Source organism: Sander vitreus, chromosome 15 (genome assembly GCF_031162955.1).
Source record: "Sander vitreus isolate 19-12246 chromosome 15, sanVit1, whole genome shotgun sequence".
NCBI classification, from domain to species: Eukaryota; Metazoa; Chordata; class Actinopteri; order Perciformes; family Percidae; genus Sander; species Sander vitreus.
The window spans coordinates 19,426,309-19,448,991 of record NC_135869.1 but is presented as its reverse complement, the minus strand read 5'-3'; the positions used below and the strand labels follow the sequence as shown (position 1 = coordinate 19,448,991).

General features: G+C 39.6%; 2 protein-coding genes across 4 annotated transcripts in view; one reads left to right on the top strand and one right to left on the bottom strand.

Annotated features, from left to right (window-relative positions):
- Window positions 1–6,207, bottom strand: part of cep112 (centrosomal protein 112) — a 104,029-nt gene extending 97,822 nt beyond the window's left edge. For all 3 annotated transcript variants that reach the window (XM_078269857.1, XM_078269860.1, XM_078269859.1), the window contains exons 1-4: window positions 6,137–6,207; window positions 5,552–5,663; window positions 2,815–3,005; window positions 2,457–2,620 (exon numbers count right to left, since the gene is read on the bottom strand). In XM_078269857.1, coding sequence (XP_078125983.1) covers window positions 2,457–2,620; window positions 2,815–3,005; window positions 5,552–5,651 — 455 coding nt within the window. In that variant the 5' untranslated portion in view covers window positions 5,652–5,663; window positions 6,137–6,207. The remainder of the gene's footprint in view (window positions 1–2,456; window positions 2,621–2,814; window positions 3,006–5,551; window positions 5,664–6,136) is intronic.
- An 813-nt stretch (window positions 6,208–7,020) lies between these two features.
- Window positions 7,021–22,683, top strand: part of prkcab (protein kinase C, alpha, b) — a 102,937-nt gene continuing 87,274 nt past the window's right edge. Inside the window, exons 1-2 of the mRNA XM_078269861.1 lie at window positions 7,021–7,292; window positions 7,591–7,622. Coding sequence (XP_078125987.1) covers window positions 7,126–7,292; window positions 7,591–7,622 — 199 coding nt within the window. The 5' untranslated portion in view covers window positions 7,021–7,125. The remainder of the gene's footprint in view (window positions 7,293–7,590; window positions 7,623–22,683) is intronic.

Below are 22,683 nucleotides of genomic sequence, written 5' to 3'. Positions count from 1 at the left end.
GAGAGAGACACATAAAAGGACTCTTGGCCGGGCTAATTTTCTCCATCAGAAAGTTAGCCTGTGATCTGAGCGTCTTTCATGGTCTTATCCCAATCAGACACTATGGTACTTAGCAGTCTGCTCCCCACAAAACCCTCTCTATCCACACCTTCTATAGCAGCGGGGAGAAAGGGCTACTGAACAGAGCCACACTGTTTCAAATCACTTGTAATGTAAGCTATAGCATCTACTGTATAATGCAAACAGACGCAGCCTTTTAGTCATACAAACAGGTCAAAAAATACCTCACTACTGGACATAAGGTCATATAAAATAAAGTCTATAAGGCAAATAAAAAAAATAAAAATTAATCAATTCAAACATATTTATGAAAACATGAATTCTACTCTCAAGGAGTAAGTGATTTAAGTATGCTGGCATTTTAAATGTACTTCATTTTGTCGTTTTCCAGTGTGTTAAGGTACAAACTCAGAACAGAATTAAAATATGTCCTGCTAGTGGTACACGGGCAAGGTAATGCAAGTTAAAGTGTGACAAATATTTAAAGACTAGACCTAATGATGACTTTCTAAGAATCAAATATTCTACAACCCCCCTGCCCAAGAGTAAAATCTGAATTACATATGGCAGCAGTGGGCCTGTACCCATTCTTACAGAGTGCCCTGGTGGATATTAAGCTCTCTTTACTACACTTAGAGTGCTTTTTATTATGCTAATGAGCTTATCAAGCCACTGGGCTCTGATTTTCCTTTCCTTGTTACAGTAATTAGAATGAAAAACCCTGAGCCATTACTAACATCACTTTGTCAAGCGCCTGAACTGCCTGTAGTCAGAGGAAATATCCCTGAGCAAACTAGGATGATTTAGGGAGGCATGCTGAAACGTCTGTATGTATGTGTATGCATGTGCATGTGTACCTGAGTGGCACATGAGCTTTTAGTCACGCAATTTTAATCAAGCAGCCCATTCATAGATCCAAAAATACATATATTTAGGTATTAGGCATTTAGCTCATACAAGAATATAAATCAAACTATTAAAGAAACAAGCTAATGAGCTACCAAGCCTTATTCTCTGCTTTCCTCTCTCCTCTACAGGGGTTAGACCTCAGGTTGGGAAAGTGTAAAGAGAAGAATAATAGAAGATGGATAGAAAATACAAGAGGTACCTCATCCTCTCATGCTGTTTTGAAGTGCATCTCTTTGAAAAGTCAGAACGGACAGCTCAAGCAGACTGATGCAAGAACTTGGCAATGTCTTTGGCTTTTCAGATAGTGCTGCTAAGCAAATGCTATGGGCGATCAGTCCCGAAAGCTGTGTGTATCCAGCTTCATAGACAAGTTCAGTGTTGTCTTGTCTTTTCAATAAATCTATTTGTGCAGTAACATAGAAGACCATACTAGAATGCCCATTTTTTCCTTTGTCTGTAAAATATGATGCATATTTGCATATATGAGCCAAAACCTCATTATACAGTAACAAGCAACTGCGAACTCTTCAATAATTAAATGAGAATATGTTATTTCAAAAGAGAAAAGGGTCCAAGGCCCTCTTCTTGTGAAAAAATGAAAAAGCTTTTATTTAAATGACTTATCGGTATAAAATGGCCTTCTTCAGCTTCAGATTTGTTTTGAACTTCCGAGCACTCCAGACTTTTTTTTCTTCTTGAGAGTATGTTATGCTTCCACTTAGGAAAGTTATAATGCCCATATACTGATAACTGACAGATAATATAGTATCCCTTGGACCAATTCACAGTCGTCACCCTGCTTCTCACTGTTAAATGGGACTCTAGTCTGCAGTGTAGTTCCATCCATAACTAAGGATTGCACTGAATTATATAGAATAATCTCCAGATAAAAGTTTCTGTCTGTCTATATATATATATATATATATATATATATATGGCCGATCTAGTTGACTTTTAAACATATGTATCATGTTCTATTCATGGTAGCAACACCAGTTCACCAAAAAACTATTTTAAGTTGTCCATATCTCACAACTCCAATTCTGAATGTTCAAAGCAATGGACTGTGGCCAGGATGGAGAAAATGAAGCTCCATTACGTTAGGCATACGACACGAAAAGCTGACCAATGTAAAAGTGAAACAAATAACATGAAAACAGTATGAAAAATAATATGGCCATGTATAATAATGTAGTGCCAGATTGGTGATTTCCAATCAGCACACTGATGTACACATCCAGCCATCATGTCTTAACATCTGGCTCCTGGTCAGTTTTTTGTTCATACAAAAAATGCATTACCATGCACCAGTGCACATTAATTATCAAATCTATAAAGATGATATCATTAACATGTTACCATGTTTATGTATGTAGGTTTGAAAAAAAGCCAGATATTTAATTTGCCATCGATACGTTTTATTTAGGTAGTTTTTTAAAGATACTTAGGACTATATATCACTGAGGTAATGTATAGTGGAATAGTACCTGTGATGAGCTGCGATAGGTGTGGAAGGGACTCTGTCCTTAAGCAGACTGGCAGTCAAACTGTCACCAGTATAGCCACCTAGCTCTCCTGTCACCCAGTCAGGCAGACCTGCATTGCTGTGCTCCACAGATTGAGCAGTCAGTGGCTCATCAAAGTAGATTGACTAAAAATAAAAATTCAAAGAAAAGATATGAAGATTGGGTTAATTAGGTAATCAGTATTGCCTCTAAAAAATGTCTCTTCATTTAAACTTGACTATAACAGCATTTTCGAAGTTCATTACACTACGAATAAAGGTGGTAAGCTATTTTCTACTAAATGGCAATAGTTATGATTCCATGAAGCCGTCATTCTTACCATGTAGGTAGGGAGTGTCTTGAGACTGCCAGGCTCCGGTTTGCTGTTGAAAGGCCTCTCCAGGACCCCTCTTTTGAGCATGTGAAGGAGCAAACGGGCGTGCATGTTGCGGTTCTTGCGACCTATCAGACCTGAACCACATGTGGCCGGGTCACACAGCTTCTTTATCCATATGGCACATCGCTGGCGTTCTGAGGTCCATGGAAGAGAGAAGAAGAGAGGAAATTATATTATAGGTAATTAAATAAATGTATGTAGTATCTTGTCAGTTAATTTCTGGGAGTTGTCTTTGATCAATATTTTTGCACATCTGGCACTAAACCTTAAACACTTCCTTATTTCCCTTTCTTAAATACGTATATTGTACATATTTGCTATTTTGTTAGTTTCTTTTTATATATTTTTGTAATATATCTATTCTGTATTAATGTTCTTGACTGTAACAGTACTTTGCTTTGTTTATTCCCTTTTTAATATGTATGCACCAAATACACCAAGGCAAATTCCTTGCAAGTGAAAATTTACTTTGGTAATAAAATTGATTCTGATTCTAATTCTGATGAAATGAATTTGCTTAGAATAGTGTAAGAAAAGAAGAGCCAGCAATTAAGTTTGCTACATCAATGTTTAAACTAGGCTATGTTTAGTGAAGATTCAGATTTAGAAAACTTTGTCTGTCATGACAGAAAACGGTCTTAGACATGGCCTCAACAGACAGTGCAAAGACAAACAGTAAACGGTAAACATACAATAGCTTTTAAAATTACATTATGTGTGTGCAAAGTGGCATAGTGTTCATCTAGGTGCGGGCTTTTCTTGGCTAGAGGGACTTTAGCAGCTGCCTGATGGTAGTAACTGGAATTATGTATGCAGGGGGTGAGTGGGATCTTTTGTTATGTGATTGACTTTCCTTTCAACTGCTTGGGTGTGAAGTACTGATAATGGAGTTTGGGTTTGGCCAGTTATTTTACTTATTTCCAATGATTAATGATCCAGGAAAGCTTAGCTTTATTCTTAACAGAGATGAAATTGAACCAGGATGAGATGTTGAAAGTGAGTATTGATTCAATGAGTGATTTGTACACAGCTGTTAAATGTCCTTCCTCACATCAAAGACTATGAGTTTCCTCAGCAGGAACAGGCGTTGTTGTGCCTTCTTGTACAGTGAGTCAATGTGTTAGGAGAAAGACAGAAGGCTGTCAATCTCCGTGCCCAGGTACATTCTTCCGGTTCCTGGGAACTATAATCTCCCAGGACCTCAAGTGGGAGCTGAACATCAGCTCCCTCGTCAAGAAAGCACAACAGAGGATGTACTTCCTGCGGCAGCTGAAGAAATTCAACCTGCCGAAGACAATGATGGTGCACTTCTACACAGCCATTATTGAGTCCATCCTCACATCCTCCATCACCATCTGGTACCCTGCTAGTACTGCCAAGGACAAGGGCAGACTGCAGCGTGTCATTCCGTCAGCTGAGAAGGTGATTGGCTGCAATCTGCCGCCGCTCCAGGAACTTTACGCCACCAGGACTCTGAAGCGTGCTGGAAAGATTGTGGCTGACCCCTCCAACCCCGGGAACAAACTCTTTGAGCCACTCCCCTCTGGCAGGAGGCTGAGGTCCATCAGGACCAAAACCTCACGTCACAAGGACAGTTTTTCCCCATCCGCCACTAGCCTTATTAACAAGGACCGGAAACCACCCTGACTCTCTCCACACCCCACCTCTGGCCCTACATGCCACTGTACTTAATCTGCTCTTTTTATCTTAATACTTACTCTCTTATTTTTAATACATTCTGTGTGTGTGTGTGTGTGTGTATATATATATATATATATATATACACAAACAATATAAGTATAAATATATATGTGTGTGTGTGTATATATATATATATATATATATATATATATATACACACACACACACACATATATATATATATTTATACTTATATTGTTTGTTCTGTTTAACCTGTTTGTTTAATTTATTTTAGAGAATGTGTGACATACAACACAAAAACAAATTCCTTGTATGTGTAAAAAACGTACTTGGCAATAAAACTTTTCTGATTCTGATAAAGGCTTCCACCTGCTCCACTGCCTGCCCATTCACCCGCAGGGGTTCAAAGAGAGAGGGTGGCGGTCAAAAGTGTGTCTCCCCCCAAAGTACATCCCTTCAGTCTTGGAGATATTGAGCTCCAAGGAGCTCTCTTCCATCCAGGACATGAGGTTGTTTACCTGCTGGTGGTATGCAGCTATAGGGAGTCCTTGTTCTTGATGTAGGCAACCATAGCCATGTTGTCCGCATATTTAAAAAGTATGGTGTAAATGGTAAATAAAATGGGGGATAACACGCAGCCTTGGGCGAGTCCAGTGTTAAAAATCATGTTTTTGGATTTAAAACCATTGACTACTACATGCTGAGGCTGGTACTTTAGAAAGTCCTTTATCCATTCATCATGCTTTTAAATGTCTTATGTATACCTGTACGTTGTCCTTGAGTGCCGAGAAAGGCACCTTTAAATAAAATGTATTATTATTATTATTATTATTATTATTTCATCAGTGTTGGGTTGACCTGTAATCCTAAACGGCTGTTGCAGAGGGTGTATGAATCGCCTTTATAAAAAGCAGAGGAAATAAAATCCGTTTTCGTGTGAGGAGTCCAGGTTTGCGCTAACTGTGTCCAGAAAGGTGAGACACACAGTAAGCGAAGAGAGATGAAATGTATATCTCACCTGTCTTGTTGGGGTGTTTAAGCACATATGGCTTCATGTCCAGTAGAAAATGGTCAAACTCAGTGTCCAGACTATCCCATGAGTCATCGTGCTTGCTCATGGTGTCCAAGGACTGGAGGTGAATAAATGGATATAACTGTTAATAAGAAGTGAGTTACTAGCGTCGCCTGTGTTAGCTAGCTACAAGGAGTGCTTGCTTGTAGCTGACCTGACAGTGTAGATCTAGCTAGCTAGCTAGTTATAAGCATAGACAGTGAAAGAAAATGTACAAGGAACAGGTAAGGTAACATCGTGTCACGTAGCTAATGTTATCATAACATAACATGACATGACAACCACCGAATAACTAACGTTACAGTGTTCACAAACATTAGCTAACTAACGTTAGTTAACTTGTTAAATTGGGGGACTGAGAGCAATTGTACGTTAGAAACATTAGCAGACGAGCTAAAGCAGACCTGTAAAACGCTCGCTTGGTGTTATTTTTTTTTTTAACAGACTTCCAGAACAGACAAACGAAACGCCAAAAATGTCACATTAATCATGAAAGTGTAACGTTAAAATTAAAACTAAAAGGAGACTTACTTTAGGCACTGGTTTGGCCGCTAAAACTGTTCAAACGCAAGCGTCCTCACTCACGCCACATCCGGTTTCCGTGGAGACGCAGCGTCTCCCCGTTGCCATAGAAACAGCACATACGTTTTTATGTTTTTGTTTTTTTAACCCATGTATATCTATTTTGGAGCTATATTTTGTTTGCCGTTAAAAATGTTAAGTTAACGTTATATCTTTGTTTCTCAGTTTGTTTTAAGGCAATGTATTTAATTAGACTTTAGCATACACTATGTTTTAACTCACACTAGTAACATCATTTAGCTTTTTAATTCACCATGTTTAAACTAAAAATGGAATCAAAATCAGCCCGAGCAACATATTCTGTAACGTTAGACAAATAAGGTTGAATATTTGAGATAGTTGCCTCTCCGTTGTCTCGCTGATAACTGGCATGATTTTACCCTAACCCTATGGCTATGCGAGACTAAAATACCTACAATGTTAATCCACACGATGGCGCACAAGACTTAGTTTGTGGGATGGTCAGCAACGGATAGGGGGATATGGCGCCTTGGTTCATTCATTAAGGAAAACACACACACACACACACACACACACACACACACACACCTATATGTACCCTCTATAGCCTATATTTGTGCATACATTACAAAGGAGCCTAATTTAGTAGACCTACACACAAAGAACATTAGCGGATGTGCTTTCATGTAGATACCCTCACATGTATAAACTCTTTCGTGTTAATTGTGCGCTGAAAATGAAGTGAAATATTCTACAGCACGTGAAGGCAGACTTCACCGACGTCACTTTGAACGAAAAAGAAGCGCTCAGCTTTAGTCCAGGCAGAGGGGAGGCGTGCAGTACAGTGCAGTCTGTCAGAAGCTCCTTCAGCAGCAGTACAGCGCCTCTTGTCAAGAGCTGTGACGAGCCAAGGACCTCACAGAATTCGGTCGGGACAACACGAAGTTGTGGCTGTATAGTTTTGTTCGCCCCCCATTATGGCTGACCATCTTCTACATTATAATGACTCAGCTGGGGTTGGGAACCGATTCGCCCGCAAAGGTGCTTTGCGGCAGAGAAATGTGCATGAAGTGAAAAACCACAAATTTACTGCAAGATTTTTCAAGCAGCCGACGTTCTGCAGCCATTGTACAGATTTCATATGGTAAGCACCCGTAATGCACACCTGTCTACAGCCTTTAACTTCGTGATGGCAGATTTCGTTTGTGAAACTGCAACTTTTAGTGTTCTACTGCAGTATGTTTCTATTTACATTATAGCCTAAATGTGATTGCTGATACTTCCCTTTGAGTATCGTTTCCATTTAACAAGCACGTTTTGTGCGCGCAAGACTCATTTCAACCGAGACAGATGTTTAAGCTTCAAGACTTAATAGGCTAACCATTTTCTATAGATGCTTACTGCTGTGGCATAAATCGTGTAACACTTGTTTTTTGTTGCAGGGGATTTGGGAAACAAGGATTTCAATGCCAAGGTAACCCACGTTCATGTTTATATTTGTGCATTTATCAGCGATAGCGTAAAGGCATAAAGATACCAGTGCAGTCAGACATCTAACCCAAGCTCAGCTACACATTCCCTGCAAGATTAAAGCTATGCTTCAAACTTAAAGTGCTTGTTCCTTTAGTTTTTTTTTAAAAGTCACTGGCTAAACACCAAGTTGAGCATTTATTATTTAGGTGTTCCATGAGCAAATACTGTATGGAGGTAGCATATCTAGTCATATGGAAGAATAAAACAGCCTACACGACAATTCATTTTAAGTTTTATTTTTCTTCGCGGGCACATCATTCTGCAAGCAAGAAAGTAGAGTTTAATATTTACTGGACATGCATTGCTCATTACTTTGAAAAAAAAAATTAAAACATTCACCTGCAATTTAGGACACAATGTTGGTATCCATTTGACCCTGGAAGACAAATCTGATTAGGCATGGTTTCAAACAAGCATTTAGAGAAGCAAGTTTGAAGGTGTGGACATACCTTTGAGGGTTATACACCTTTTGGGGCAGCTGGTTGACCCTGGACACCCTTTGAGCTTACAGGCATTGGATTGGGAACTGCTGGCATGTACCTGGCTTTCTGGTAGCCATTACTGGACTTCCTATAGCTTGAAGGCGGTAGGATCGGTTGACTCGCTCTCCAGTTAACCACAGCGTTTTGAGTGCCGACAACTGGTTTTTGTGGAAGCCAAAAACCCTTCAAGCCCATTTGGGCACCTACATTAGTTGGGTTCCTGGGGAATGAGGGTCCCCCTAGTGAGGCAGAATTTCCAGTTGAAAACCCCTTGCTCATGTAATTAGCTTGGCTATACCCTCCTGCAGTATTGGAAGGCCCAGTATACTCCGATGGATATTGAAAGACTTCTTCATATACAAGACGAGGAATGTTACTCACACCGCCTCTACTGGAGCCAGAGTTAAAGTTTGGGGAACCAAAACCAGAGTCGTCAACCTCACCATAATCACTGCCATCCGGCTGAGGCTTCCAAGAGTCAAAGCTGGGAAACTTTGTGGCCTGAGAGGCAGACAGGGTGGGCTCATAGTTGGCAGTTTGACTGACATAAAGAGAAGAGCCACCAGCTGTAGAGGGACGCATACGGTTTGTAGACGCAGGGCCTGGCCAAGGGATGGCTAGATTACTCGCCTGGTTGGGGCTTAAAGGGAACAAGAGTGATTTAAGGTTTTCAAACCCGAAGTTGCTGGACCCACCATTAACTAGTTTGTCTGCTGCAGAAGCACTTGGTCTGTTGGGCAGGTTTTGGCGAGATGGAACCAAACCTGGCCATTGTGCAACTGAAAGTTTGTTGTAGCTTGTGTAAACAGGGCCAGTCGGTTGGTCATCTGAAGCCTGCCCAGTCTCCACTTTATCTTCTCTAGCATCACCCATGTTACGCAAGTCAGCTTTATATGGATAACCATAGCCTGTAAAATGGACAATTGGGTGAACAATAAAGATATTCCTGAGGCCTAATGCAGTAGTTAGGAAGAAAATCATTACCTTTCATAGACGGTAATCCAGCACTGTCATCAAACAGCAAAAAAGAAATGCAGGACACCCTGCAAAGGAGGCCAGTAAAGAACAAACATTTGATTAAAATGTGCACTGCTAAAGCTAATTGAAGCAAATAAAAGGTAAAAATATTTTCAATATCAATAAGAAATACCAAAAAAGTTGTTCAACAGCCATGGCTATTTACTGAAAAGCAGCACCCTATACTTCTCAGACGCTATGGTTTGAGACAAGCAGCTCACTGTGCCTAACTAGACCTGAGAGTAACTTCTTTCCTTACTAAGAAAGCTCTGTCTCCTATATATCCAGTTCTTACTTAACGATGCTCATTAGCAACAGCTGCTCACAGAGTAATTAGTGGCCAAATCGTTAACAGGTGTGGCAGCTGGACAACAATCATACTAAAATGTTTTCTGATTATGCTTATTTAAAGAACTCTAAACTTTCTTCCTTTGATTTGACAAGTTAAAAGGCTGTAGTAGATTTCCACTTAATGCTTTTACATAGAGTCAAGTTGCCACACGTGTCCTGAAATCAACACCCTGTTGCCACAATCTTTGCTAGTATAACATTTCCCCCAAGACATCTGATACTGTCGCAGCCAAAGGTGGGAATGGCAAAGCTAAGGGTGAGGAGTGAGGGAAACAAGATGAAGTTATAATGGGGATAACTAAGGTCACATAAGGGTTTGATTACCAGTAAGGCACTTGTACACAAAATGGAAACAAAACATGTAAAATAATAAAATATTGGATGGAGAAAATTAAGATAATGGAAATGACCTTCATTATGTATCATGCCTAATCAAAGTTAGATATGTTATATTATGAATGTTCTCTCCCATTTGCATTATGTACACATAAATAAATGCATAGAAACTTTATTTCCACACACTTTGTATGTGACAAGATTGCTGCAGTTAAGCTTAAAGTATAAACTACCAGACATTAAAGGCTTGGTCATCCGTATTAGGAGGGCCCAGACTGTAGAGCTGCTGTGCATTTAGAAGGTGATAATGTCAACATTATCCTGTGTATAAGTTTGCACCAAACTTACTGGCATGTTTGTTGTTTTCATGCCACTAGTATCATTCTGTAGGGTCATGTAACAGAGTGATGCTGCAGTGAGAAGATATGTGGCTTTAATTAACTCTCTGCCAGTACAGTCTCTACCCCATGGACACATATGTCTTTTACATGGGAATATGACTGGATATGTTGTGTTGTGTTGTGCTCATGCTAACAGTATGTAATGCATATCTGTGTGTTTTTACAAATGTATAAAAGTGATTACATTGCCTAGAGATTACAATTCATGTTCTTTTTTTTTTTCTAAATGGCGATACATATATTTTCAATTTCTCATGTGTACAGAGGCTGAACTGTCTGAAAGGGGAGCTTGACCATGAATGCATCATGGAAGTGGGCTGACATATGCATGTTCTTGGATTAAGACAGGATCTTGGATGTTTTTCTTGTAGAGTGCGCATACGGAATGCATTCCTTTTTTGAGAACCATATCGTGGGATAGTCCCGGAGGCCTTGATGTACAGGTTTCTCTTTTCTTTAGGGATGGATGCATAATGGCTTTTTTAATTTATTACTAAAGGATCTCTGTGTGGGTGGAGAACAGAGCCCCTGCTGCTCCCATGTTGGTGGCTGGTGTACCTTTTTATTGTTAAAGGTAATGTGATGAGTGGTTCTCTGTGGTTGGGGATGTAGGACACAGTTTACAGAATTACAGATGAATGAATCACTTAAAAACCAAGATCGTACATAGTGTCTTTTTGTTCAGCAGCCTTACATTTTCTTGGAATTGGTGTACATTCACCTTAACCTACTTTACTTTGAGTCACCAAGATGTGACTCACCACGATATAATAAAAAAAAACCTACAGTACGTTGGTTAGTTTATTTAATATACATTTTAGAGAGGGCGTGGTTCTCTCATTGGCTGTGACGTGGTCGACTGTGGAGAATCTGCAACAGTGATAAATCCTGTCATATGGACATGCTGAGTTATGTCCTATATACCCAATATAATTACCCATTGGACGCCACTACCTCTCCCTTTTCGCCCTCGCGCTGTGCATCTTTTCTTTTCTTTTCTTTTTTATTCCCACTTACTTCCATTGTATGTTGGTTGTGATTTTTATGCATGACTCATACATGTATTGTGTCAAATAAAGAAAAAAGAAAAATGTAAAATCTGGACTTAGGTATTAACTATCCCAGTGAGATAAATCTATTTATCATACTGTATATTTAATTTTAGATATTATAGTGTTTAACGCCATATACTGTATAAACCCCATTCACCACCATTTCTTGTGAAGAATTTAGGGCTGTCAAACGATTAAAATTTTTTAATCGCGATTAATCGCTGAAGTTCTATAGTTAATCGCGATTAATCGCATGTTTTATCACAATTACAATTCTATTATTTTGCATTTCAGAACAGTTTTTAAGTACATAATAACAATGGAAAGCCATTCTTACCAGTGTATCTTGATTGGGAATCAAATGAATGCAAAGAAATTGACTTTATGACTATTATTTATTTACTGTAAACAAATGTGTGAATCTGTCATTATTGCACAATTCCTACAAGTACCTAACCTAACTGAGATGTAACACTAACACTTTGCTTATACAGTACAAACAAAATGGTCCAAAAACCAGATGCCACAGCAGGACATTTAACCTTTACATTTTTAACAAGGATTGAGAATAATTGACTGAGATGTAACACTAACAACCACCGTTAAGGCAAACAAGTGCAAAGTCCAGCCAGAGTCAATATAGTGTTTAGTAACTCCTAAATAATTGTGATTACTCACTGACGTCCAGTGATCACCGGTTAATGAGACAGTGTTTGCACTTGGCAGCAGTTCCAGTTTAGCTGCTTTCTCCGTGTCATACAGGCTGTGTATGGTGAAACTACTGTCTCCCTCGATGGCAGTGTATAAGACGGGTCAGAACATGCCAACCGTAGCACTTCTTTAAGACCCGAGTCCTCTACAATGCTGACAGGTCTGCAGTTAGTTGCCACCCATTTTGCAAGAGCTGTAGTATTTTTTTTTGGATTTGGTTTCATCCACAGGTCGGCAAGTATCACTCTCCAAAATACTGCTTTGCCTGAGCCTGCTAGCATCAAACTGCGTCACGTTAATATGCTTAGCTCGTAGGTGGTAGCTCAAGCTTGACGTGCTTTGGTGATATTTTAATTCGGCTTTACACAATGTGCATATGGCTTTCGACTTGTCTACTGAGCCGTCCGGGAGTCTTTTTAAAAGAAAAGCGCCATTCAGAAGTGTGTTGCTGCTGTCTTTCTCCATGCCGGCAGCCTGCCTGCATTCTGCAGCAGAAGATGTGTTATGAAGAAGTACGGCAGCGCCAAAGGGTCAAAATAGTAGCCGTTAGGCACAACGCAAAGCCGAGTGAAGTGTAAAATAAATTAATCGCATGCCGGCATGCGATAAATGCGATTAAAAAAAAATGTAATCGCATTGCGTCGGCCCTTAATCGCGATTAATGCGTTAACGCTGACAGCCCTAGAAGAATTCAAATTTCAAGAAGATTGGCATGAATTTTTTAACATTTGATTTAAATTTAGGTAAGGATGTGTTCCCTGCTACTGCAGACTGGACTCAAACATAAAATTATTAATAATGTATCGAGAACATCATTTGACACATGAACATAGGCTGAATCATATCAAAATAGAATAGAATAGAATAATACAGAAAAATCATGTTATAATTAATTACATTTCAGTTCAGTTATTATTAATTATGAACAATTCCTACCCAAATGTCACAGAACCTGTGTGAGTGTGTTTCAGCGTTGGATCACTTGCCGCCATGTTGGATGCCCCCTCCCTTTGAGATTGAGTGTCTGTGGAAATTACTGTGCCATCTGGAGAGTTGAGAAGCCATCGCTGGGAGGAGAGCCCTACGTCTGGACACAAGAAAAGCAAGAGGTGGAAGGAGAGGCGGTTGGAAGTAGAAGATGAAAAATAAGTTGTAATAATGTGGAGAGCGTGGAAAGAAGCTGAGGAGTAGGCAAAGGTGAACGCATTCGTAAAAGACTAAGATTTGCAGTTGCATGGGTGGAAGTGTGAGGGTGCAAGAGATGATAAATTCAAAGAGGTCTTTTACACATTCTGGCTTCTTGTTGCAGAGTGGCCACCAAGAGCAGATGAAAGAGAGCAGAGTGAAAACAGTGATGGGTATTATGTAAAGGTGATGACAAAATAGCTTGTAAACTGTGGCCAAGTTGCATGTGAGTAGTAATAGCAAAGATTGTCGGGTGTGTTGAAGTTATTGGATCAGATTGACTTAAACCTGTAACAACAGATTTTTTTCTGGCCACTTGGGGACAGCAGAAACAAGTTGTGAGCATAGTATTGGCATATCTTTAAGTTGATATGGTGAACTTGTTGGCAAACATCCAGCAGTTACACAGCAACATTGTCATTCATGTGGAGTTGTGTTTGAGTCCATCTGGCCAGGCTGTTCTCATTATCCATTTAAAACATATAGCTACAAAAAGTAATGCACTGTAATTCGTATGTATTCCACGTATTTATTAGTTATTAGTAGTCTTGCTTTGCCAGACCCTCCTCCACAGCGCTGCGAAGGAGGGTCTGGCTAGTCCACACAGCATTCCGGGATGGGAGAAAAACAAGCTCTGGTTTATTGGCATTTCTTTAAACCAATCACAATCACCATGGGTGGTGCTAAGCTCCGCACGGAGCCGCTGCAAAATAACCTCGGGAAGGAACTTGTTTTGGTGAAACGTGTACGTTTGAAAAGTTGTTTTAGTCGTGCAAGAGAAAACTCAGATTGTACAGATAGTCTAGCTAGCTGTCTCAATTTACCATGATGAGATCTGAGGAGAAGTTAACCATATTCCTCATAAGTCAACCGGAGTTTGAAATTCCAACAGAAAGGAAACGGACATTGGCGAAAAGACATGCATCCGCAATTTCCTGCAGCAACAGGAGCAAGTGGAAGGTCGTGGATATAGACTATTATTACAGTAACCCCCGATTGACTGCAGGGCAGCAACAGCTAGTGGCCGTTGTACTTATGACCGGAGCACCTAATATTACACTGCAAAAATCAGCATAGAGAGGAGGTCAGGGTGGTGGATTTGTCCTAAAACACAGTTCTTTCAAGCCGTGGAGCAGAGTTTGTGTTCCGCAACAAGTTAAGTGGAAATCACAAGACTTTCACCATTTTTGGTCTCTACCAAATCCTGAGGGAATGATCCAATATGTTCACCAGCTAGTTGATAACTGTGTCTGTCTGTTGTTTGTTGGGGGTATTAGAGCTTTTTCACAGAAAACAGCTGAGAGAGTATACCAAAACAGTAAAGTTGTGGCTGGACAGCTAAACAATGTTTTATAGGGAAAGAGATGGGTTTTGATATGAAAAACAATCAGGTATAAAGAGATAACCAGTATTTTGCTCGAGGACATTTCAGAAGAAAAGATGTTTGCTCACTATGCTGTTGGCATAAATCATCTCCATGTTGTTCGTGTTTCTTCTTAAGTCCGCTCTTTGCTTCCATGGTGACATCTCTATAACTGTAATACGCCTAATTTGTTGTTGTGTTTGAAATATATTTGCATAACACATGCAGCCAATATGCCTACACTCATTTCCAACTCTGTGACTATTTGCTTCTCCTCAAGTGATGATGATGAGATCTTTATCATGCGCACAGATGAGGGAGTTGGGTGTAGGCTGCTCCAACACTCTCTGGGACATGTGTTACCCCCGTGTCGACATCATGTATGTGTCAGTTAGCATGACGAGGGCTGACACATGCCTCCAAATAGACCCTCGCTAGCCCTAATAGCAGCGTAGGTGTAGAGCCAATCACTTCCTCCGCGAATAGAGCAGTGGACCTCATTAACCAATCAAGGAGCAGAAGTGTGGGGGTGTTAGAATATGAGAGCGAGAGCTGTGCAAGTCCTGAAGGGGAGCCCCAAACAATAAACATCTTACACAATGGTGGGCTGAGACGCAGCGCTGCTTCTCTCAAGTGACGGGATGTGAAGGGTCCTCCTGCTCCACTCTGCTTTATGTGTTAAGATGGCCTAGATATGTGTCATTAAATCTTACAAAACAGATCTAAGCCTTGTTGCTTTATTATGGATTGTTTTATTATTATTATTATTAATCTCCTGCTCAACGTTGTGCGTGTCTCTCTGCGGCACTTGACTATTTCACCTGCCACATTTGTAGGAAATAGAGAATCCATTCATTTAAAAGCCTAGCTCATTTCTTTATTTAATCACGTAAAAAGTAGCAAAGTTTGTGTATTATAAGCTTTACTCTCTCCGCATTGAAACAATCATCAGTGCGAAGAAAAATATATACTTGAAATAGAAGTAACTCTGATATGATTGACACTCAATCTCAAACCTTGAACTATCTGAACAGTAGTTCAAATGATAATCCAAAAGCAAATTAGATTTTACTGCCAGCATAATGATGAGTACCCGGAACAAGAAAGTCAAATGCTTAAGCATTCCATATGCTCAACAGATAAACCCTGTAATGTATTTTGAATTAGACGCCGTATACAGTAAGAGCAATACATCTGAGAGTTTTCACATCAAAACTAGTTGGCGACTGAAATATCTTAAATCATTTTCAACTAACCTGATTGGCATTAAAGTCCTGCAGCAGTCTTTTCCATTTCACTTCAAACTTTATTTCTCCTGAAAGTTATCAAGTCAAGCTCAGCATTGAGTCTAAGAAGTATCTGCTCGGGACTCATTAGAATGTGGAGAAAATCACTGAAACAGACTTTAATATATTGACGATTTTAAACCCTCTCCCAGCTGAACAGCATTAATTACACCAAGAGTGGAAGCTTAGCTGGCCCGGGTAATTATGTGTAATTCTGCTTCTGCTTGTCTCTGCTCCACTTTCAAATGCCCTCTTTTTACTATTGAGTGTTGCCCCCTCCTCTTCACTGTCTCCCTTCCCTCTATCTCCACTTCTCACTCAACACTAGTGTAGCAACAAAGTGTGCCATTTCCATTTAGTTATCATATTAGCAGCTCTTCTGATGTGTGTTTTATGTTATCAGATCATATTCACTCTTGGATTACAGCCCCTTTAGTCTTGTTCTGTGCATCATGCCCCCACGGCTAGTACTGTATTTGTAATTTCAGTTAGTTGAGTACCGACTAAAATTACAAATATACAAACCACACACATGATTTCCAGTATATATAGCATAGGTTTCAGCAGTGGGAGCGGGTGGGCGCCGTGAGCACTGAGCGAGCAGGTACGAGTAGTGAGTTGTCATCTATGGAAAAAGATGGATAAAGCAAAAAAGCTATCGGGGGCTAAAAATAGAAAAAGAGAGAGGGAAAAGGAGATGGCATGTCAATAAGTGGATGGTGAAAGGCAACAGGTAGGATTTAAAGTGTGACGTCTGTGCTTGGAGGCTTGCAAATATTCATGTTAACAGACTAGCTAGCGTTTGCTAACACTGGGAATGTAGCAGCCAAATGGGGGTTTACGGCTAGCTTAGAATATGCAAAACCGAGGTTGCTGAGCTGAAAACTGGTAAATATAAGGTAGCATGTACAACAAATGACAAGAATCTGGAAAACATAACTAATGCAATAACTCACCTTACCATGGAATCATACATATATTTGCCACCAAACTTGGAGGCTTGCAAATATTCATGTTAACAGACTGTTCTCAGACAAGCTAGTGTTTGCTAACACTAGCAGCTAAAGTGGGGTTTGCAAAACAATGTTGCTGATAGCTACATTTAGATATTGGTTAAACCCTATGGTACCAATCCCATGCATGACATATATCAATTTTATTAAGGTAAAATAACAACTGGTAAATATAAGGTAGCATGTACAATAAATGACAAGAAGCTGGAAAACATAACTTATGCAATAACTCTGATTTACCATGGAATCATGAATAGATTTTGTTTCACCATTAGCTGTTCATGTTAGCTTTGCTGTCAGACATACAGGCTATAGTTACATCTGTTGGGTGACATGTGACATGGCTGTAATTACAGGGTCCCATCTCTCTCTCTCTCGTTAAAGGTCTGTGCTAAGTGGCTCTGCATATTTGTACTTTTTAAAATACAAAATGTGAATGTAATTTGAACAGCAGCACAACCTTACTGGGTAGTTGCGCCCCTGTGTAAATGACTGTTGTCTAGGTTTGTTTTTATGCCCAGAGGCAATTCAAAGTGCTTCTCACAAAATATACAAAAAGGAATAGAAAAAAATAAAAAAGTGTATAAAAGGTACAAAAACAACAAGAGGTTACATCGTTTTAGTGCAAATTACCAGCAGCAATGAAGGTAGAGTTAACCAGACAGTAGAGGCAAACATAAACTCGTTTAGCCTATTTTTAAAAATGGCCAGAGTTGGGGCAGATCTAAGATCTTCTGGAAGTTTATTGCAATGGTGTGGAGCATAATAACTAGAGATACTGCCTAAAACGCTGGTATCGGTATCGGGAAGTACTGGAGTTTATGCACCGATCCGATACCATGTAATAAAGCCCTAAAGAAAAAATACGTTAAAGTAGTTTATTTATGTTCTTTTTCCGTTATAACTGACTGTCAAACTGCATAATAAAAGAACGTTCTGTGGCATTCATGTTTCACAAAGAGTTTAACCTGAGCCAGATCGACAACAAAGATAGAAATAATATCACATCCATACAGGGATAGTAGTATACAGTTCTTAAAACATAATAAAATATATGACACACTGGTATCGGATTGGTACTCGGTATCGGCCGATACGCAAGTTCAGGTATCGGAATCGGTATCGGGAAGCAAAAAATGGTATCGGACCATCTCTAATAATAACTGAAAGCAGCTTTACCATGTTTTGTTTTGGTCCTAGGAACCGTAAGCAAACTGATCCCTGATGACATAAGAGGTCTAGAGGGTTCATAGTGTGGAAGCAAGTCAGAGATGTATAGTATTTTGGCCCTAGACCATTGATTGATTAGTAAACAAGTAGCAGTATTTGATTAACTGGTAGCAGAGATACACAACAATGACAAAATAATGTAAATGCATTGAATGGTTATTGCATTAAAACATGCGGACCATAGATAGTATAAAAAACAGGGTTGTATTTCCTGAAAATCTTAAGAATTATAACTTCAAATGCTCAATGAAATATTTGCTGGTATATGCTGTTCAAAACATTTATGTTATTTTTAGTACTGAGTTTGGTACTTCTTAATTCATTCTGCTATTTTTGGGGACCACTTTGGTATTTTAATTTCATCTTGGTCGTCATTTTGCTGTTAAAAGGTGATTTAAATGTGCCGTCTATAGTGTGTATAACAGAGGAAAATGAATCAGCAAATACTTTCGTGTTAATATTGCCTTAAAATGTGTTCACTATTATTTTGATTTAGACCGAGTTATTTTTATTATTATGCATTGTTTAAAGTCCCTGTCTGACTGTTGGGCCTCCCAGCTCCCGTAGGGAATACACTTTACAGCCAAGACAATGAAATACAATATTTTACCATACAATATTTCTTGCTAATGTCTGTATGTGCAGTGACCAGTTCCCAGAAATCCACCCAGGAGCCTCTCACACACCAAACCAGCCATGTGTCATGTCTTACAAAATCATTTTGATTAACAGCATAAGTTCTCTATATCTTTTTCCTCATATTCAATAGCTACTGTAAACTCTTGCCAGCAAGGGTTGTGCCAAGGTTACTATAGTGACAGTGCGTGGCACTCTCTGCCAAATTTCTGCCAACTACCCCGGGCGAGCACTGAAAAAATATTAAAACAACACTGGAGCTTGGCATCACCTCCTTATCCTCCATTTATACGTATAAAATGGGCCTCAGTAGCTGTGACGATGCATTTATGAGCCTGTCTGGGTGAAACGTTTGTGATCGTAGGTGATATGAAGATATGAATGAAGTTATGAAAACCCAAACCAGCAGCACTTTGTGATCGTACCCCAAAGCACAAAAACAGGGAGGAGACCATTTCATAGCCAATTCGCAACAGACTCTGCCCTCATTCTCAGTGCAGCAGTGACCGCCACGAGTGCAATATTTTCATTTTAACAGACTGTCTAAGCAGATCATGTCACAATGTTTTTGCTTGCATAACACAATGTCATCTGGTGACATTAAAAAGGGGTCTTCGGCAGCATTACTTAGCTGAGAGTGGGTAGGTAATTGTCAGGGAGCTGCCTGTGTGTTTTTGCTGAGACACAATGCTGTGTAATAAGATGACACATGCTGTTCTCTCATAATCTCTGTTTTAACAAAGGCAAAAGAGCAGTTGGAGAGGGCTCAGAGGGACTTAAGGAGAGGGAACGATGAAGAAACTGTGTATGCTGTTCTCAAAAAAACGTATGTGTGTAGATTTGTTTGTGCTGTATGCAAAAACAACAATAGAGAGCGACAGGAGCAGTCACAGCACTGTGATTTAATCTGTGTGGTTTCCAAAAATGAAACCGAGAGGAGAGACGGAAGAGATCTATGACGAGATGCAACAACTGGCTGGCTGAGTGATGCCGATAACTTCCTACCACACTGTTAAGGAATGACTTCCCAGTGTCAGTATGTTGTTGCATTGTTTATTTTTTGGATAGATTGGTTTGACCTCTTGCATATCGGCCTTTGCATTCGTCTTGGATTATTTGACCCATTTACAGACATGACACAGTGTGAGCTCATAGTGGGCTGGAAGATGGCAGCATGTTGGATTTATCCATAATAGATGGTGCACCAATGATTTATATAAAAGACACTATCAGAACAGAACAGAAGACCTATATTTTAGCGTCAGACATTGAACCCTGTTATTGGACGTTACCTCTTATCCACCTAAATCATCTGTTGCCATGACAACGTATAAAATGTTTATTAATACTTGGTTCCTGTCTCAAACTATCAAGGTGAAGGGCTCAATAACGTAAGTGTGTATTTGTGTGTGCAACACTCCGCTATCTGTTCTGGATGGAAAGACTCTCCCCGGGGGATTTAGAGCCGGGCTGCTCACCTCTACACTACGTGTCTCACCACTCCAGCTGTGCTTAATGAATTCCTGCCGTGATTACACCCACAGCTATTTTGGGAATGCTTTAGGTCGCCTTGACCCACATAAGGTGAGCACAATGTGCACTCAGGAGGATTTCGAGCTCACTGGGTGTGTGTCTTATAGCGTGTGTGTGAGAGTGGCGTGTCCTCAGGTATGATGCTTGGGGGTCCAAGGACAAAAAAGCAAACACTAAGATGGGAGTCTGGTTTTCATTTGGTGCTTCTCTCCAAGATCTCATATGCACACAATGTGTGTATTACGTTTGTTACATTCCCTACACTAAATAGGTGGTAAGCCTAAAATTTTTTGAATTTCAATAAGCAAACCTTTGCAGTAATCAGTAGTAGCATCATTGCACTCGTCGTCTTTTAGGGTTGCAATGACCGATTATTTTCATTGTGGATTAATCATTTTGCCTATACTGTAACATGTCAAAAAGATAATAAATGTCAGAAGATATTCAGTTTATTATCAGATATGTCAAAGAAATCTGCACGTGAGTAGAACAAGTTAATATGTGGCATTTGTGCTTTAAAAAACAAACAAACAAACTGCTGTCTGTTTTAGTATTCTCATTTCCTGTTATGGTTGTTTTAGGTCAGTCTTGATAAATGTGTCAGGCCAATACTTCAACTGTAGCCTATTGTAAAGACTAAAGTCATGAGGTGCAGATAAAAGGTAACTAAAAAGACACATAATAGAGGAAAAACAGGAAGTATGTGGCTGAGATGGACACATGGGACTTTTCCACCCTCACATTCGTGCTATTATTGTGCAAGGACAAAGATGTAGGGAGACAGGGAGAGTGAGGGAGAGGCAGAGGGTTAGAAAATATGTGTGCCTGTGCCGGTTTTATTAAAGCGTGTGTTCTTTCTTCCTGCTCCTGTGGTGCGGTGTGTGCGTGTGTTGTGCAGTTTGAGGGTCACCCAGTAAGAGACTGCAGCGCAGCTCCTAGTCATCCTCACACCTCGTTCCCTTTTTACCTGACTGTCCATCTGTCAACGTATTTTCCACCAGAAACAGATTCCCTGCTGTAAACAAATTAAAATATGCAAATTTGTACTTTAGGTTACAGTAGACACTAAACAGATTGTGTTTGGAAGTGTAGTATGCTGAAGTTTCAGTGCTCTTAGCCAAGCTGTGAAAAAGATATACAAGTTGTAAAACCTTTATTGTATGTTTTTTTATGCTGATTCTTAATCTTTGTTACAGATCTCACATTAATCTGTTTGGAAGATATACACATCTACAAACAAAATGTATTTTTGAGCTGTGTTGTCCATTTGAACCAATGAGCTAGTTTAATGTCTTCATCTTTAGACCTAATTAAAATACATTTAAATATGCGACATAAAGGTAGCTTTCCAGGAGAGTCGGAGCCTACAGAGATGTCAGTTAGGCTACTGCTACTCTGCTAAGCTAGGCTAGTTTCCTGTTGGAATAGTTTATCTGTTTTTTTTTTTCTCTATTATGATCTAATATTTAGCTACTGTCTTATTTTTGAGTCAGAAAAACAAGTATCAAAATTTATTTTCCAATTCCAGGAAACAGGAAAAAGTGGGTAATTAGCTTTAGCTAAGGCTAGCTCACCACCTAGCTTGCTCCAGCTTTCTGTCCTCAAAAATGACACATTTCTAAGGTGTAAAATCTTGTACGTTTGTAGACTTGAATTAGATATAATTGGGTTGACCACATCTAGTTTTTATATTTATGGGAAGTAAGCATGTTTTTAAAAAATAATTTTTTTTATTACATTACAACGCAACAGATTGTGTGTTAATGTCATGGAAAACTGCCAGCTGATGATGTAGGCTACTGTGATAATAACTATGACTCTCTGCTGTTAATATTTCCAGAAAAGACTCTAAGCAGGCATTAGAGGGAATTAAACACACCTATATTAAAGTACTCTCTCACACAATAACCATAGTTATGTGTGATATCAGATGCCTGTATTTCTGACAGGCTGTTAATGTACTAGAAGCTGCTTAAAAGGTGAACTGCTGGTTAGTATCAACTCTCTTTCACACATTGTTACAAGCTCATATTGAAGCAGGTTGCAGACTCAGCTACTTTTCTGAAAACATCAATGCACATACAAACTTCTCCTTTTATAGCCCGTTTCTCTTGAATTCATCCATACACATTAACCGGTGCTCCATCTGCAATGTTCTCACCTTGCTCTCTCTTGTGGGGGAAGAGATGAGGGAGGACAGGAGACAGGACACTGTCAAGTCCGAGGCTCTAATTGAAGGTGTCACAGTTGTTTTTCCTCCTGGTCTTTCCCAGCCTCTTTGCTCCGCTCAGAGCAAATATAGCAACAGGCACCACAAGGGAAAATCTTTTGGGGCTTTGATACCATGTTTTTTTTGGCATCTCGTATGCTAGAATGGAAGGAATTTTATCTTTTGATCTGCGTTTA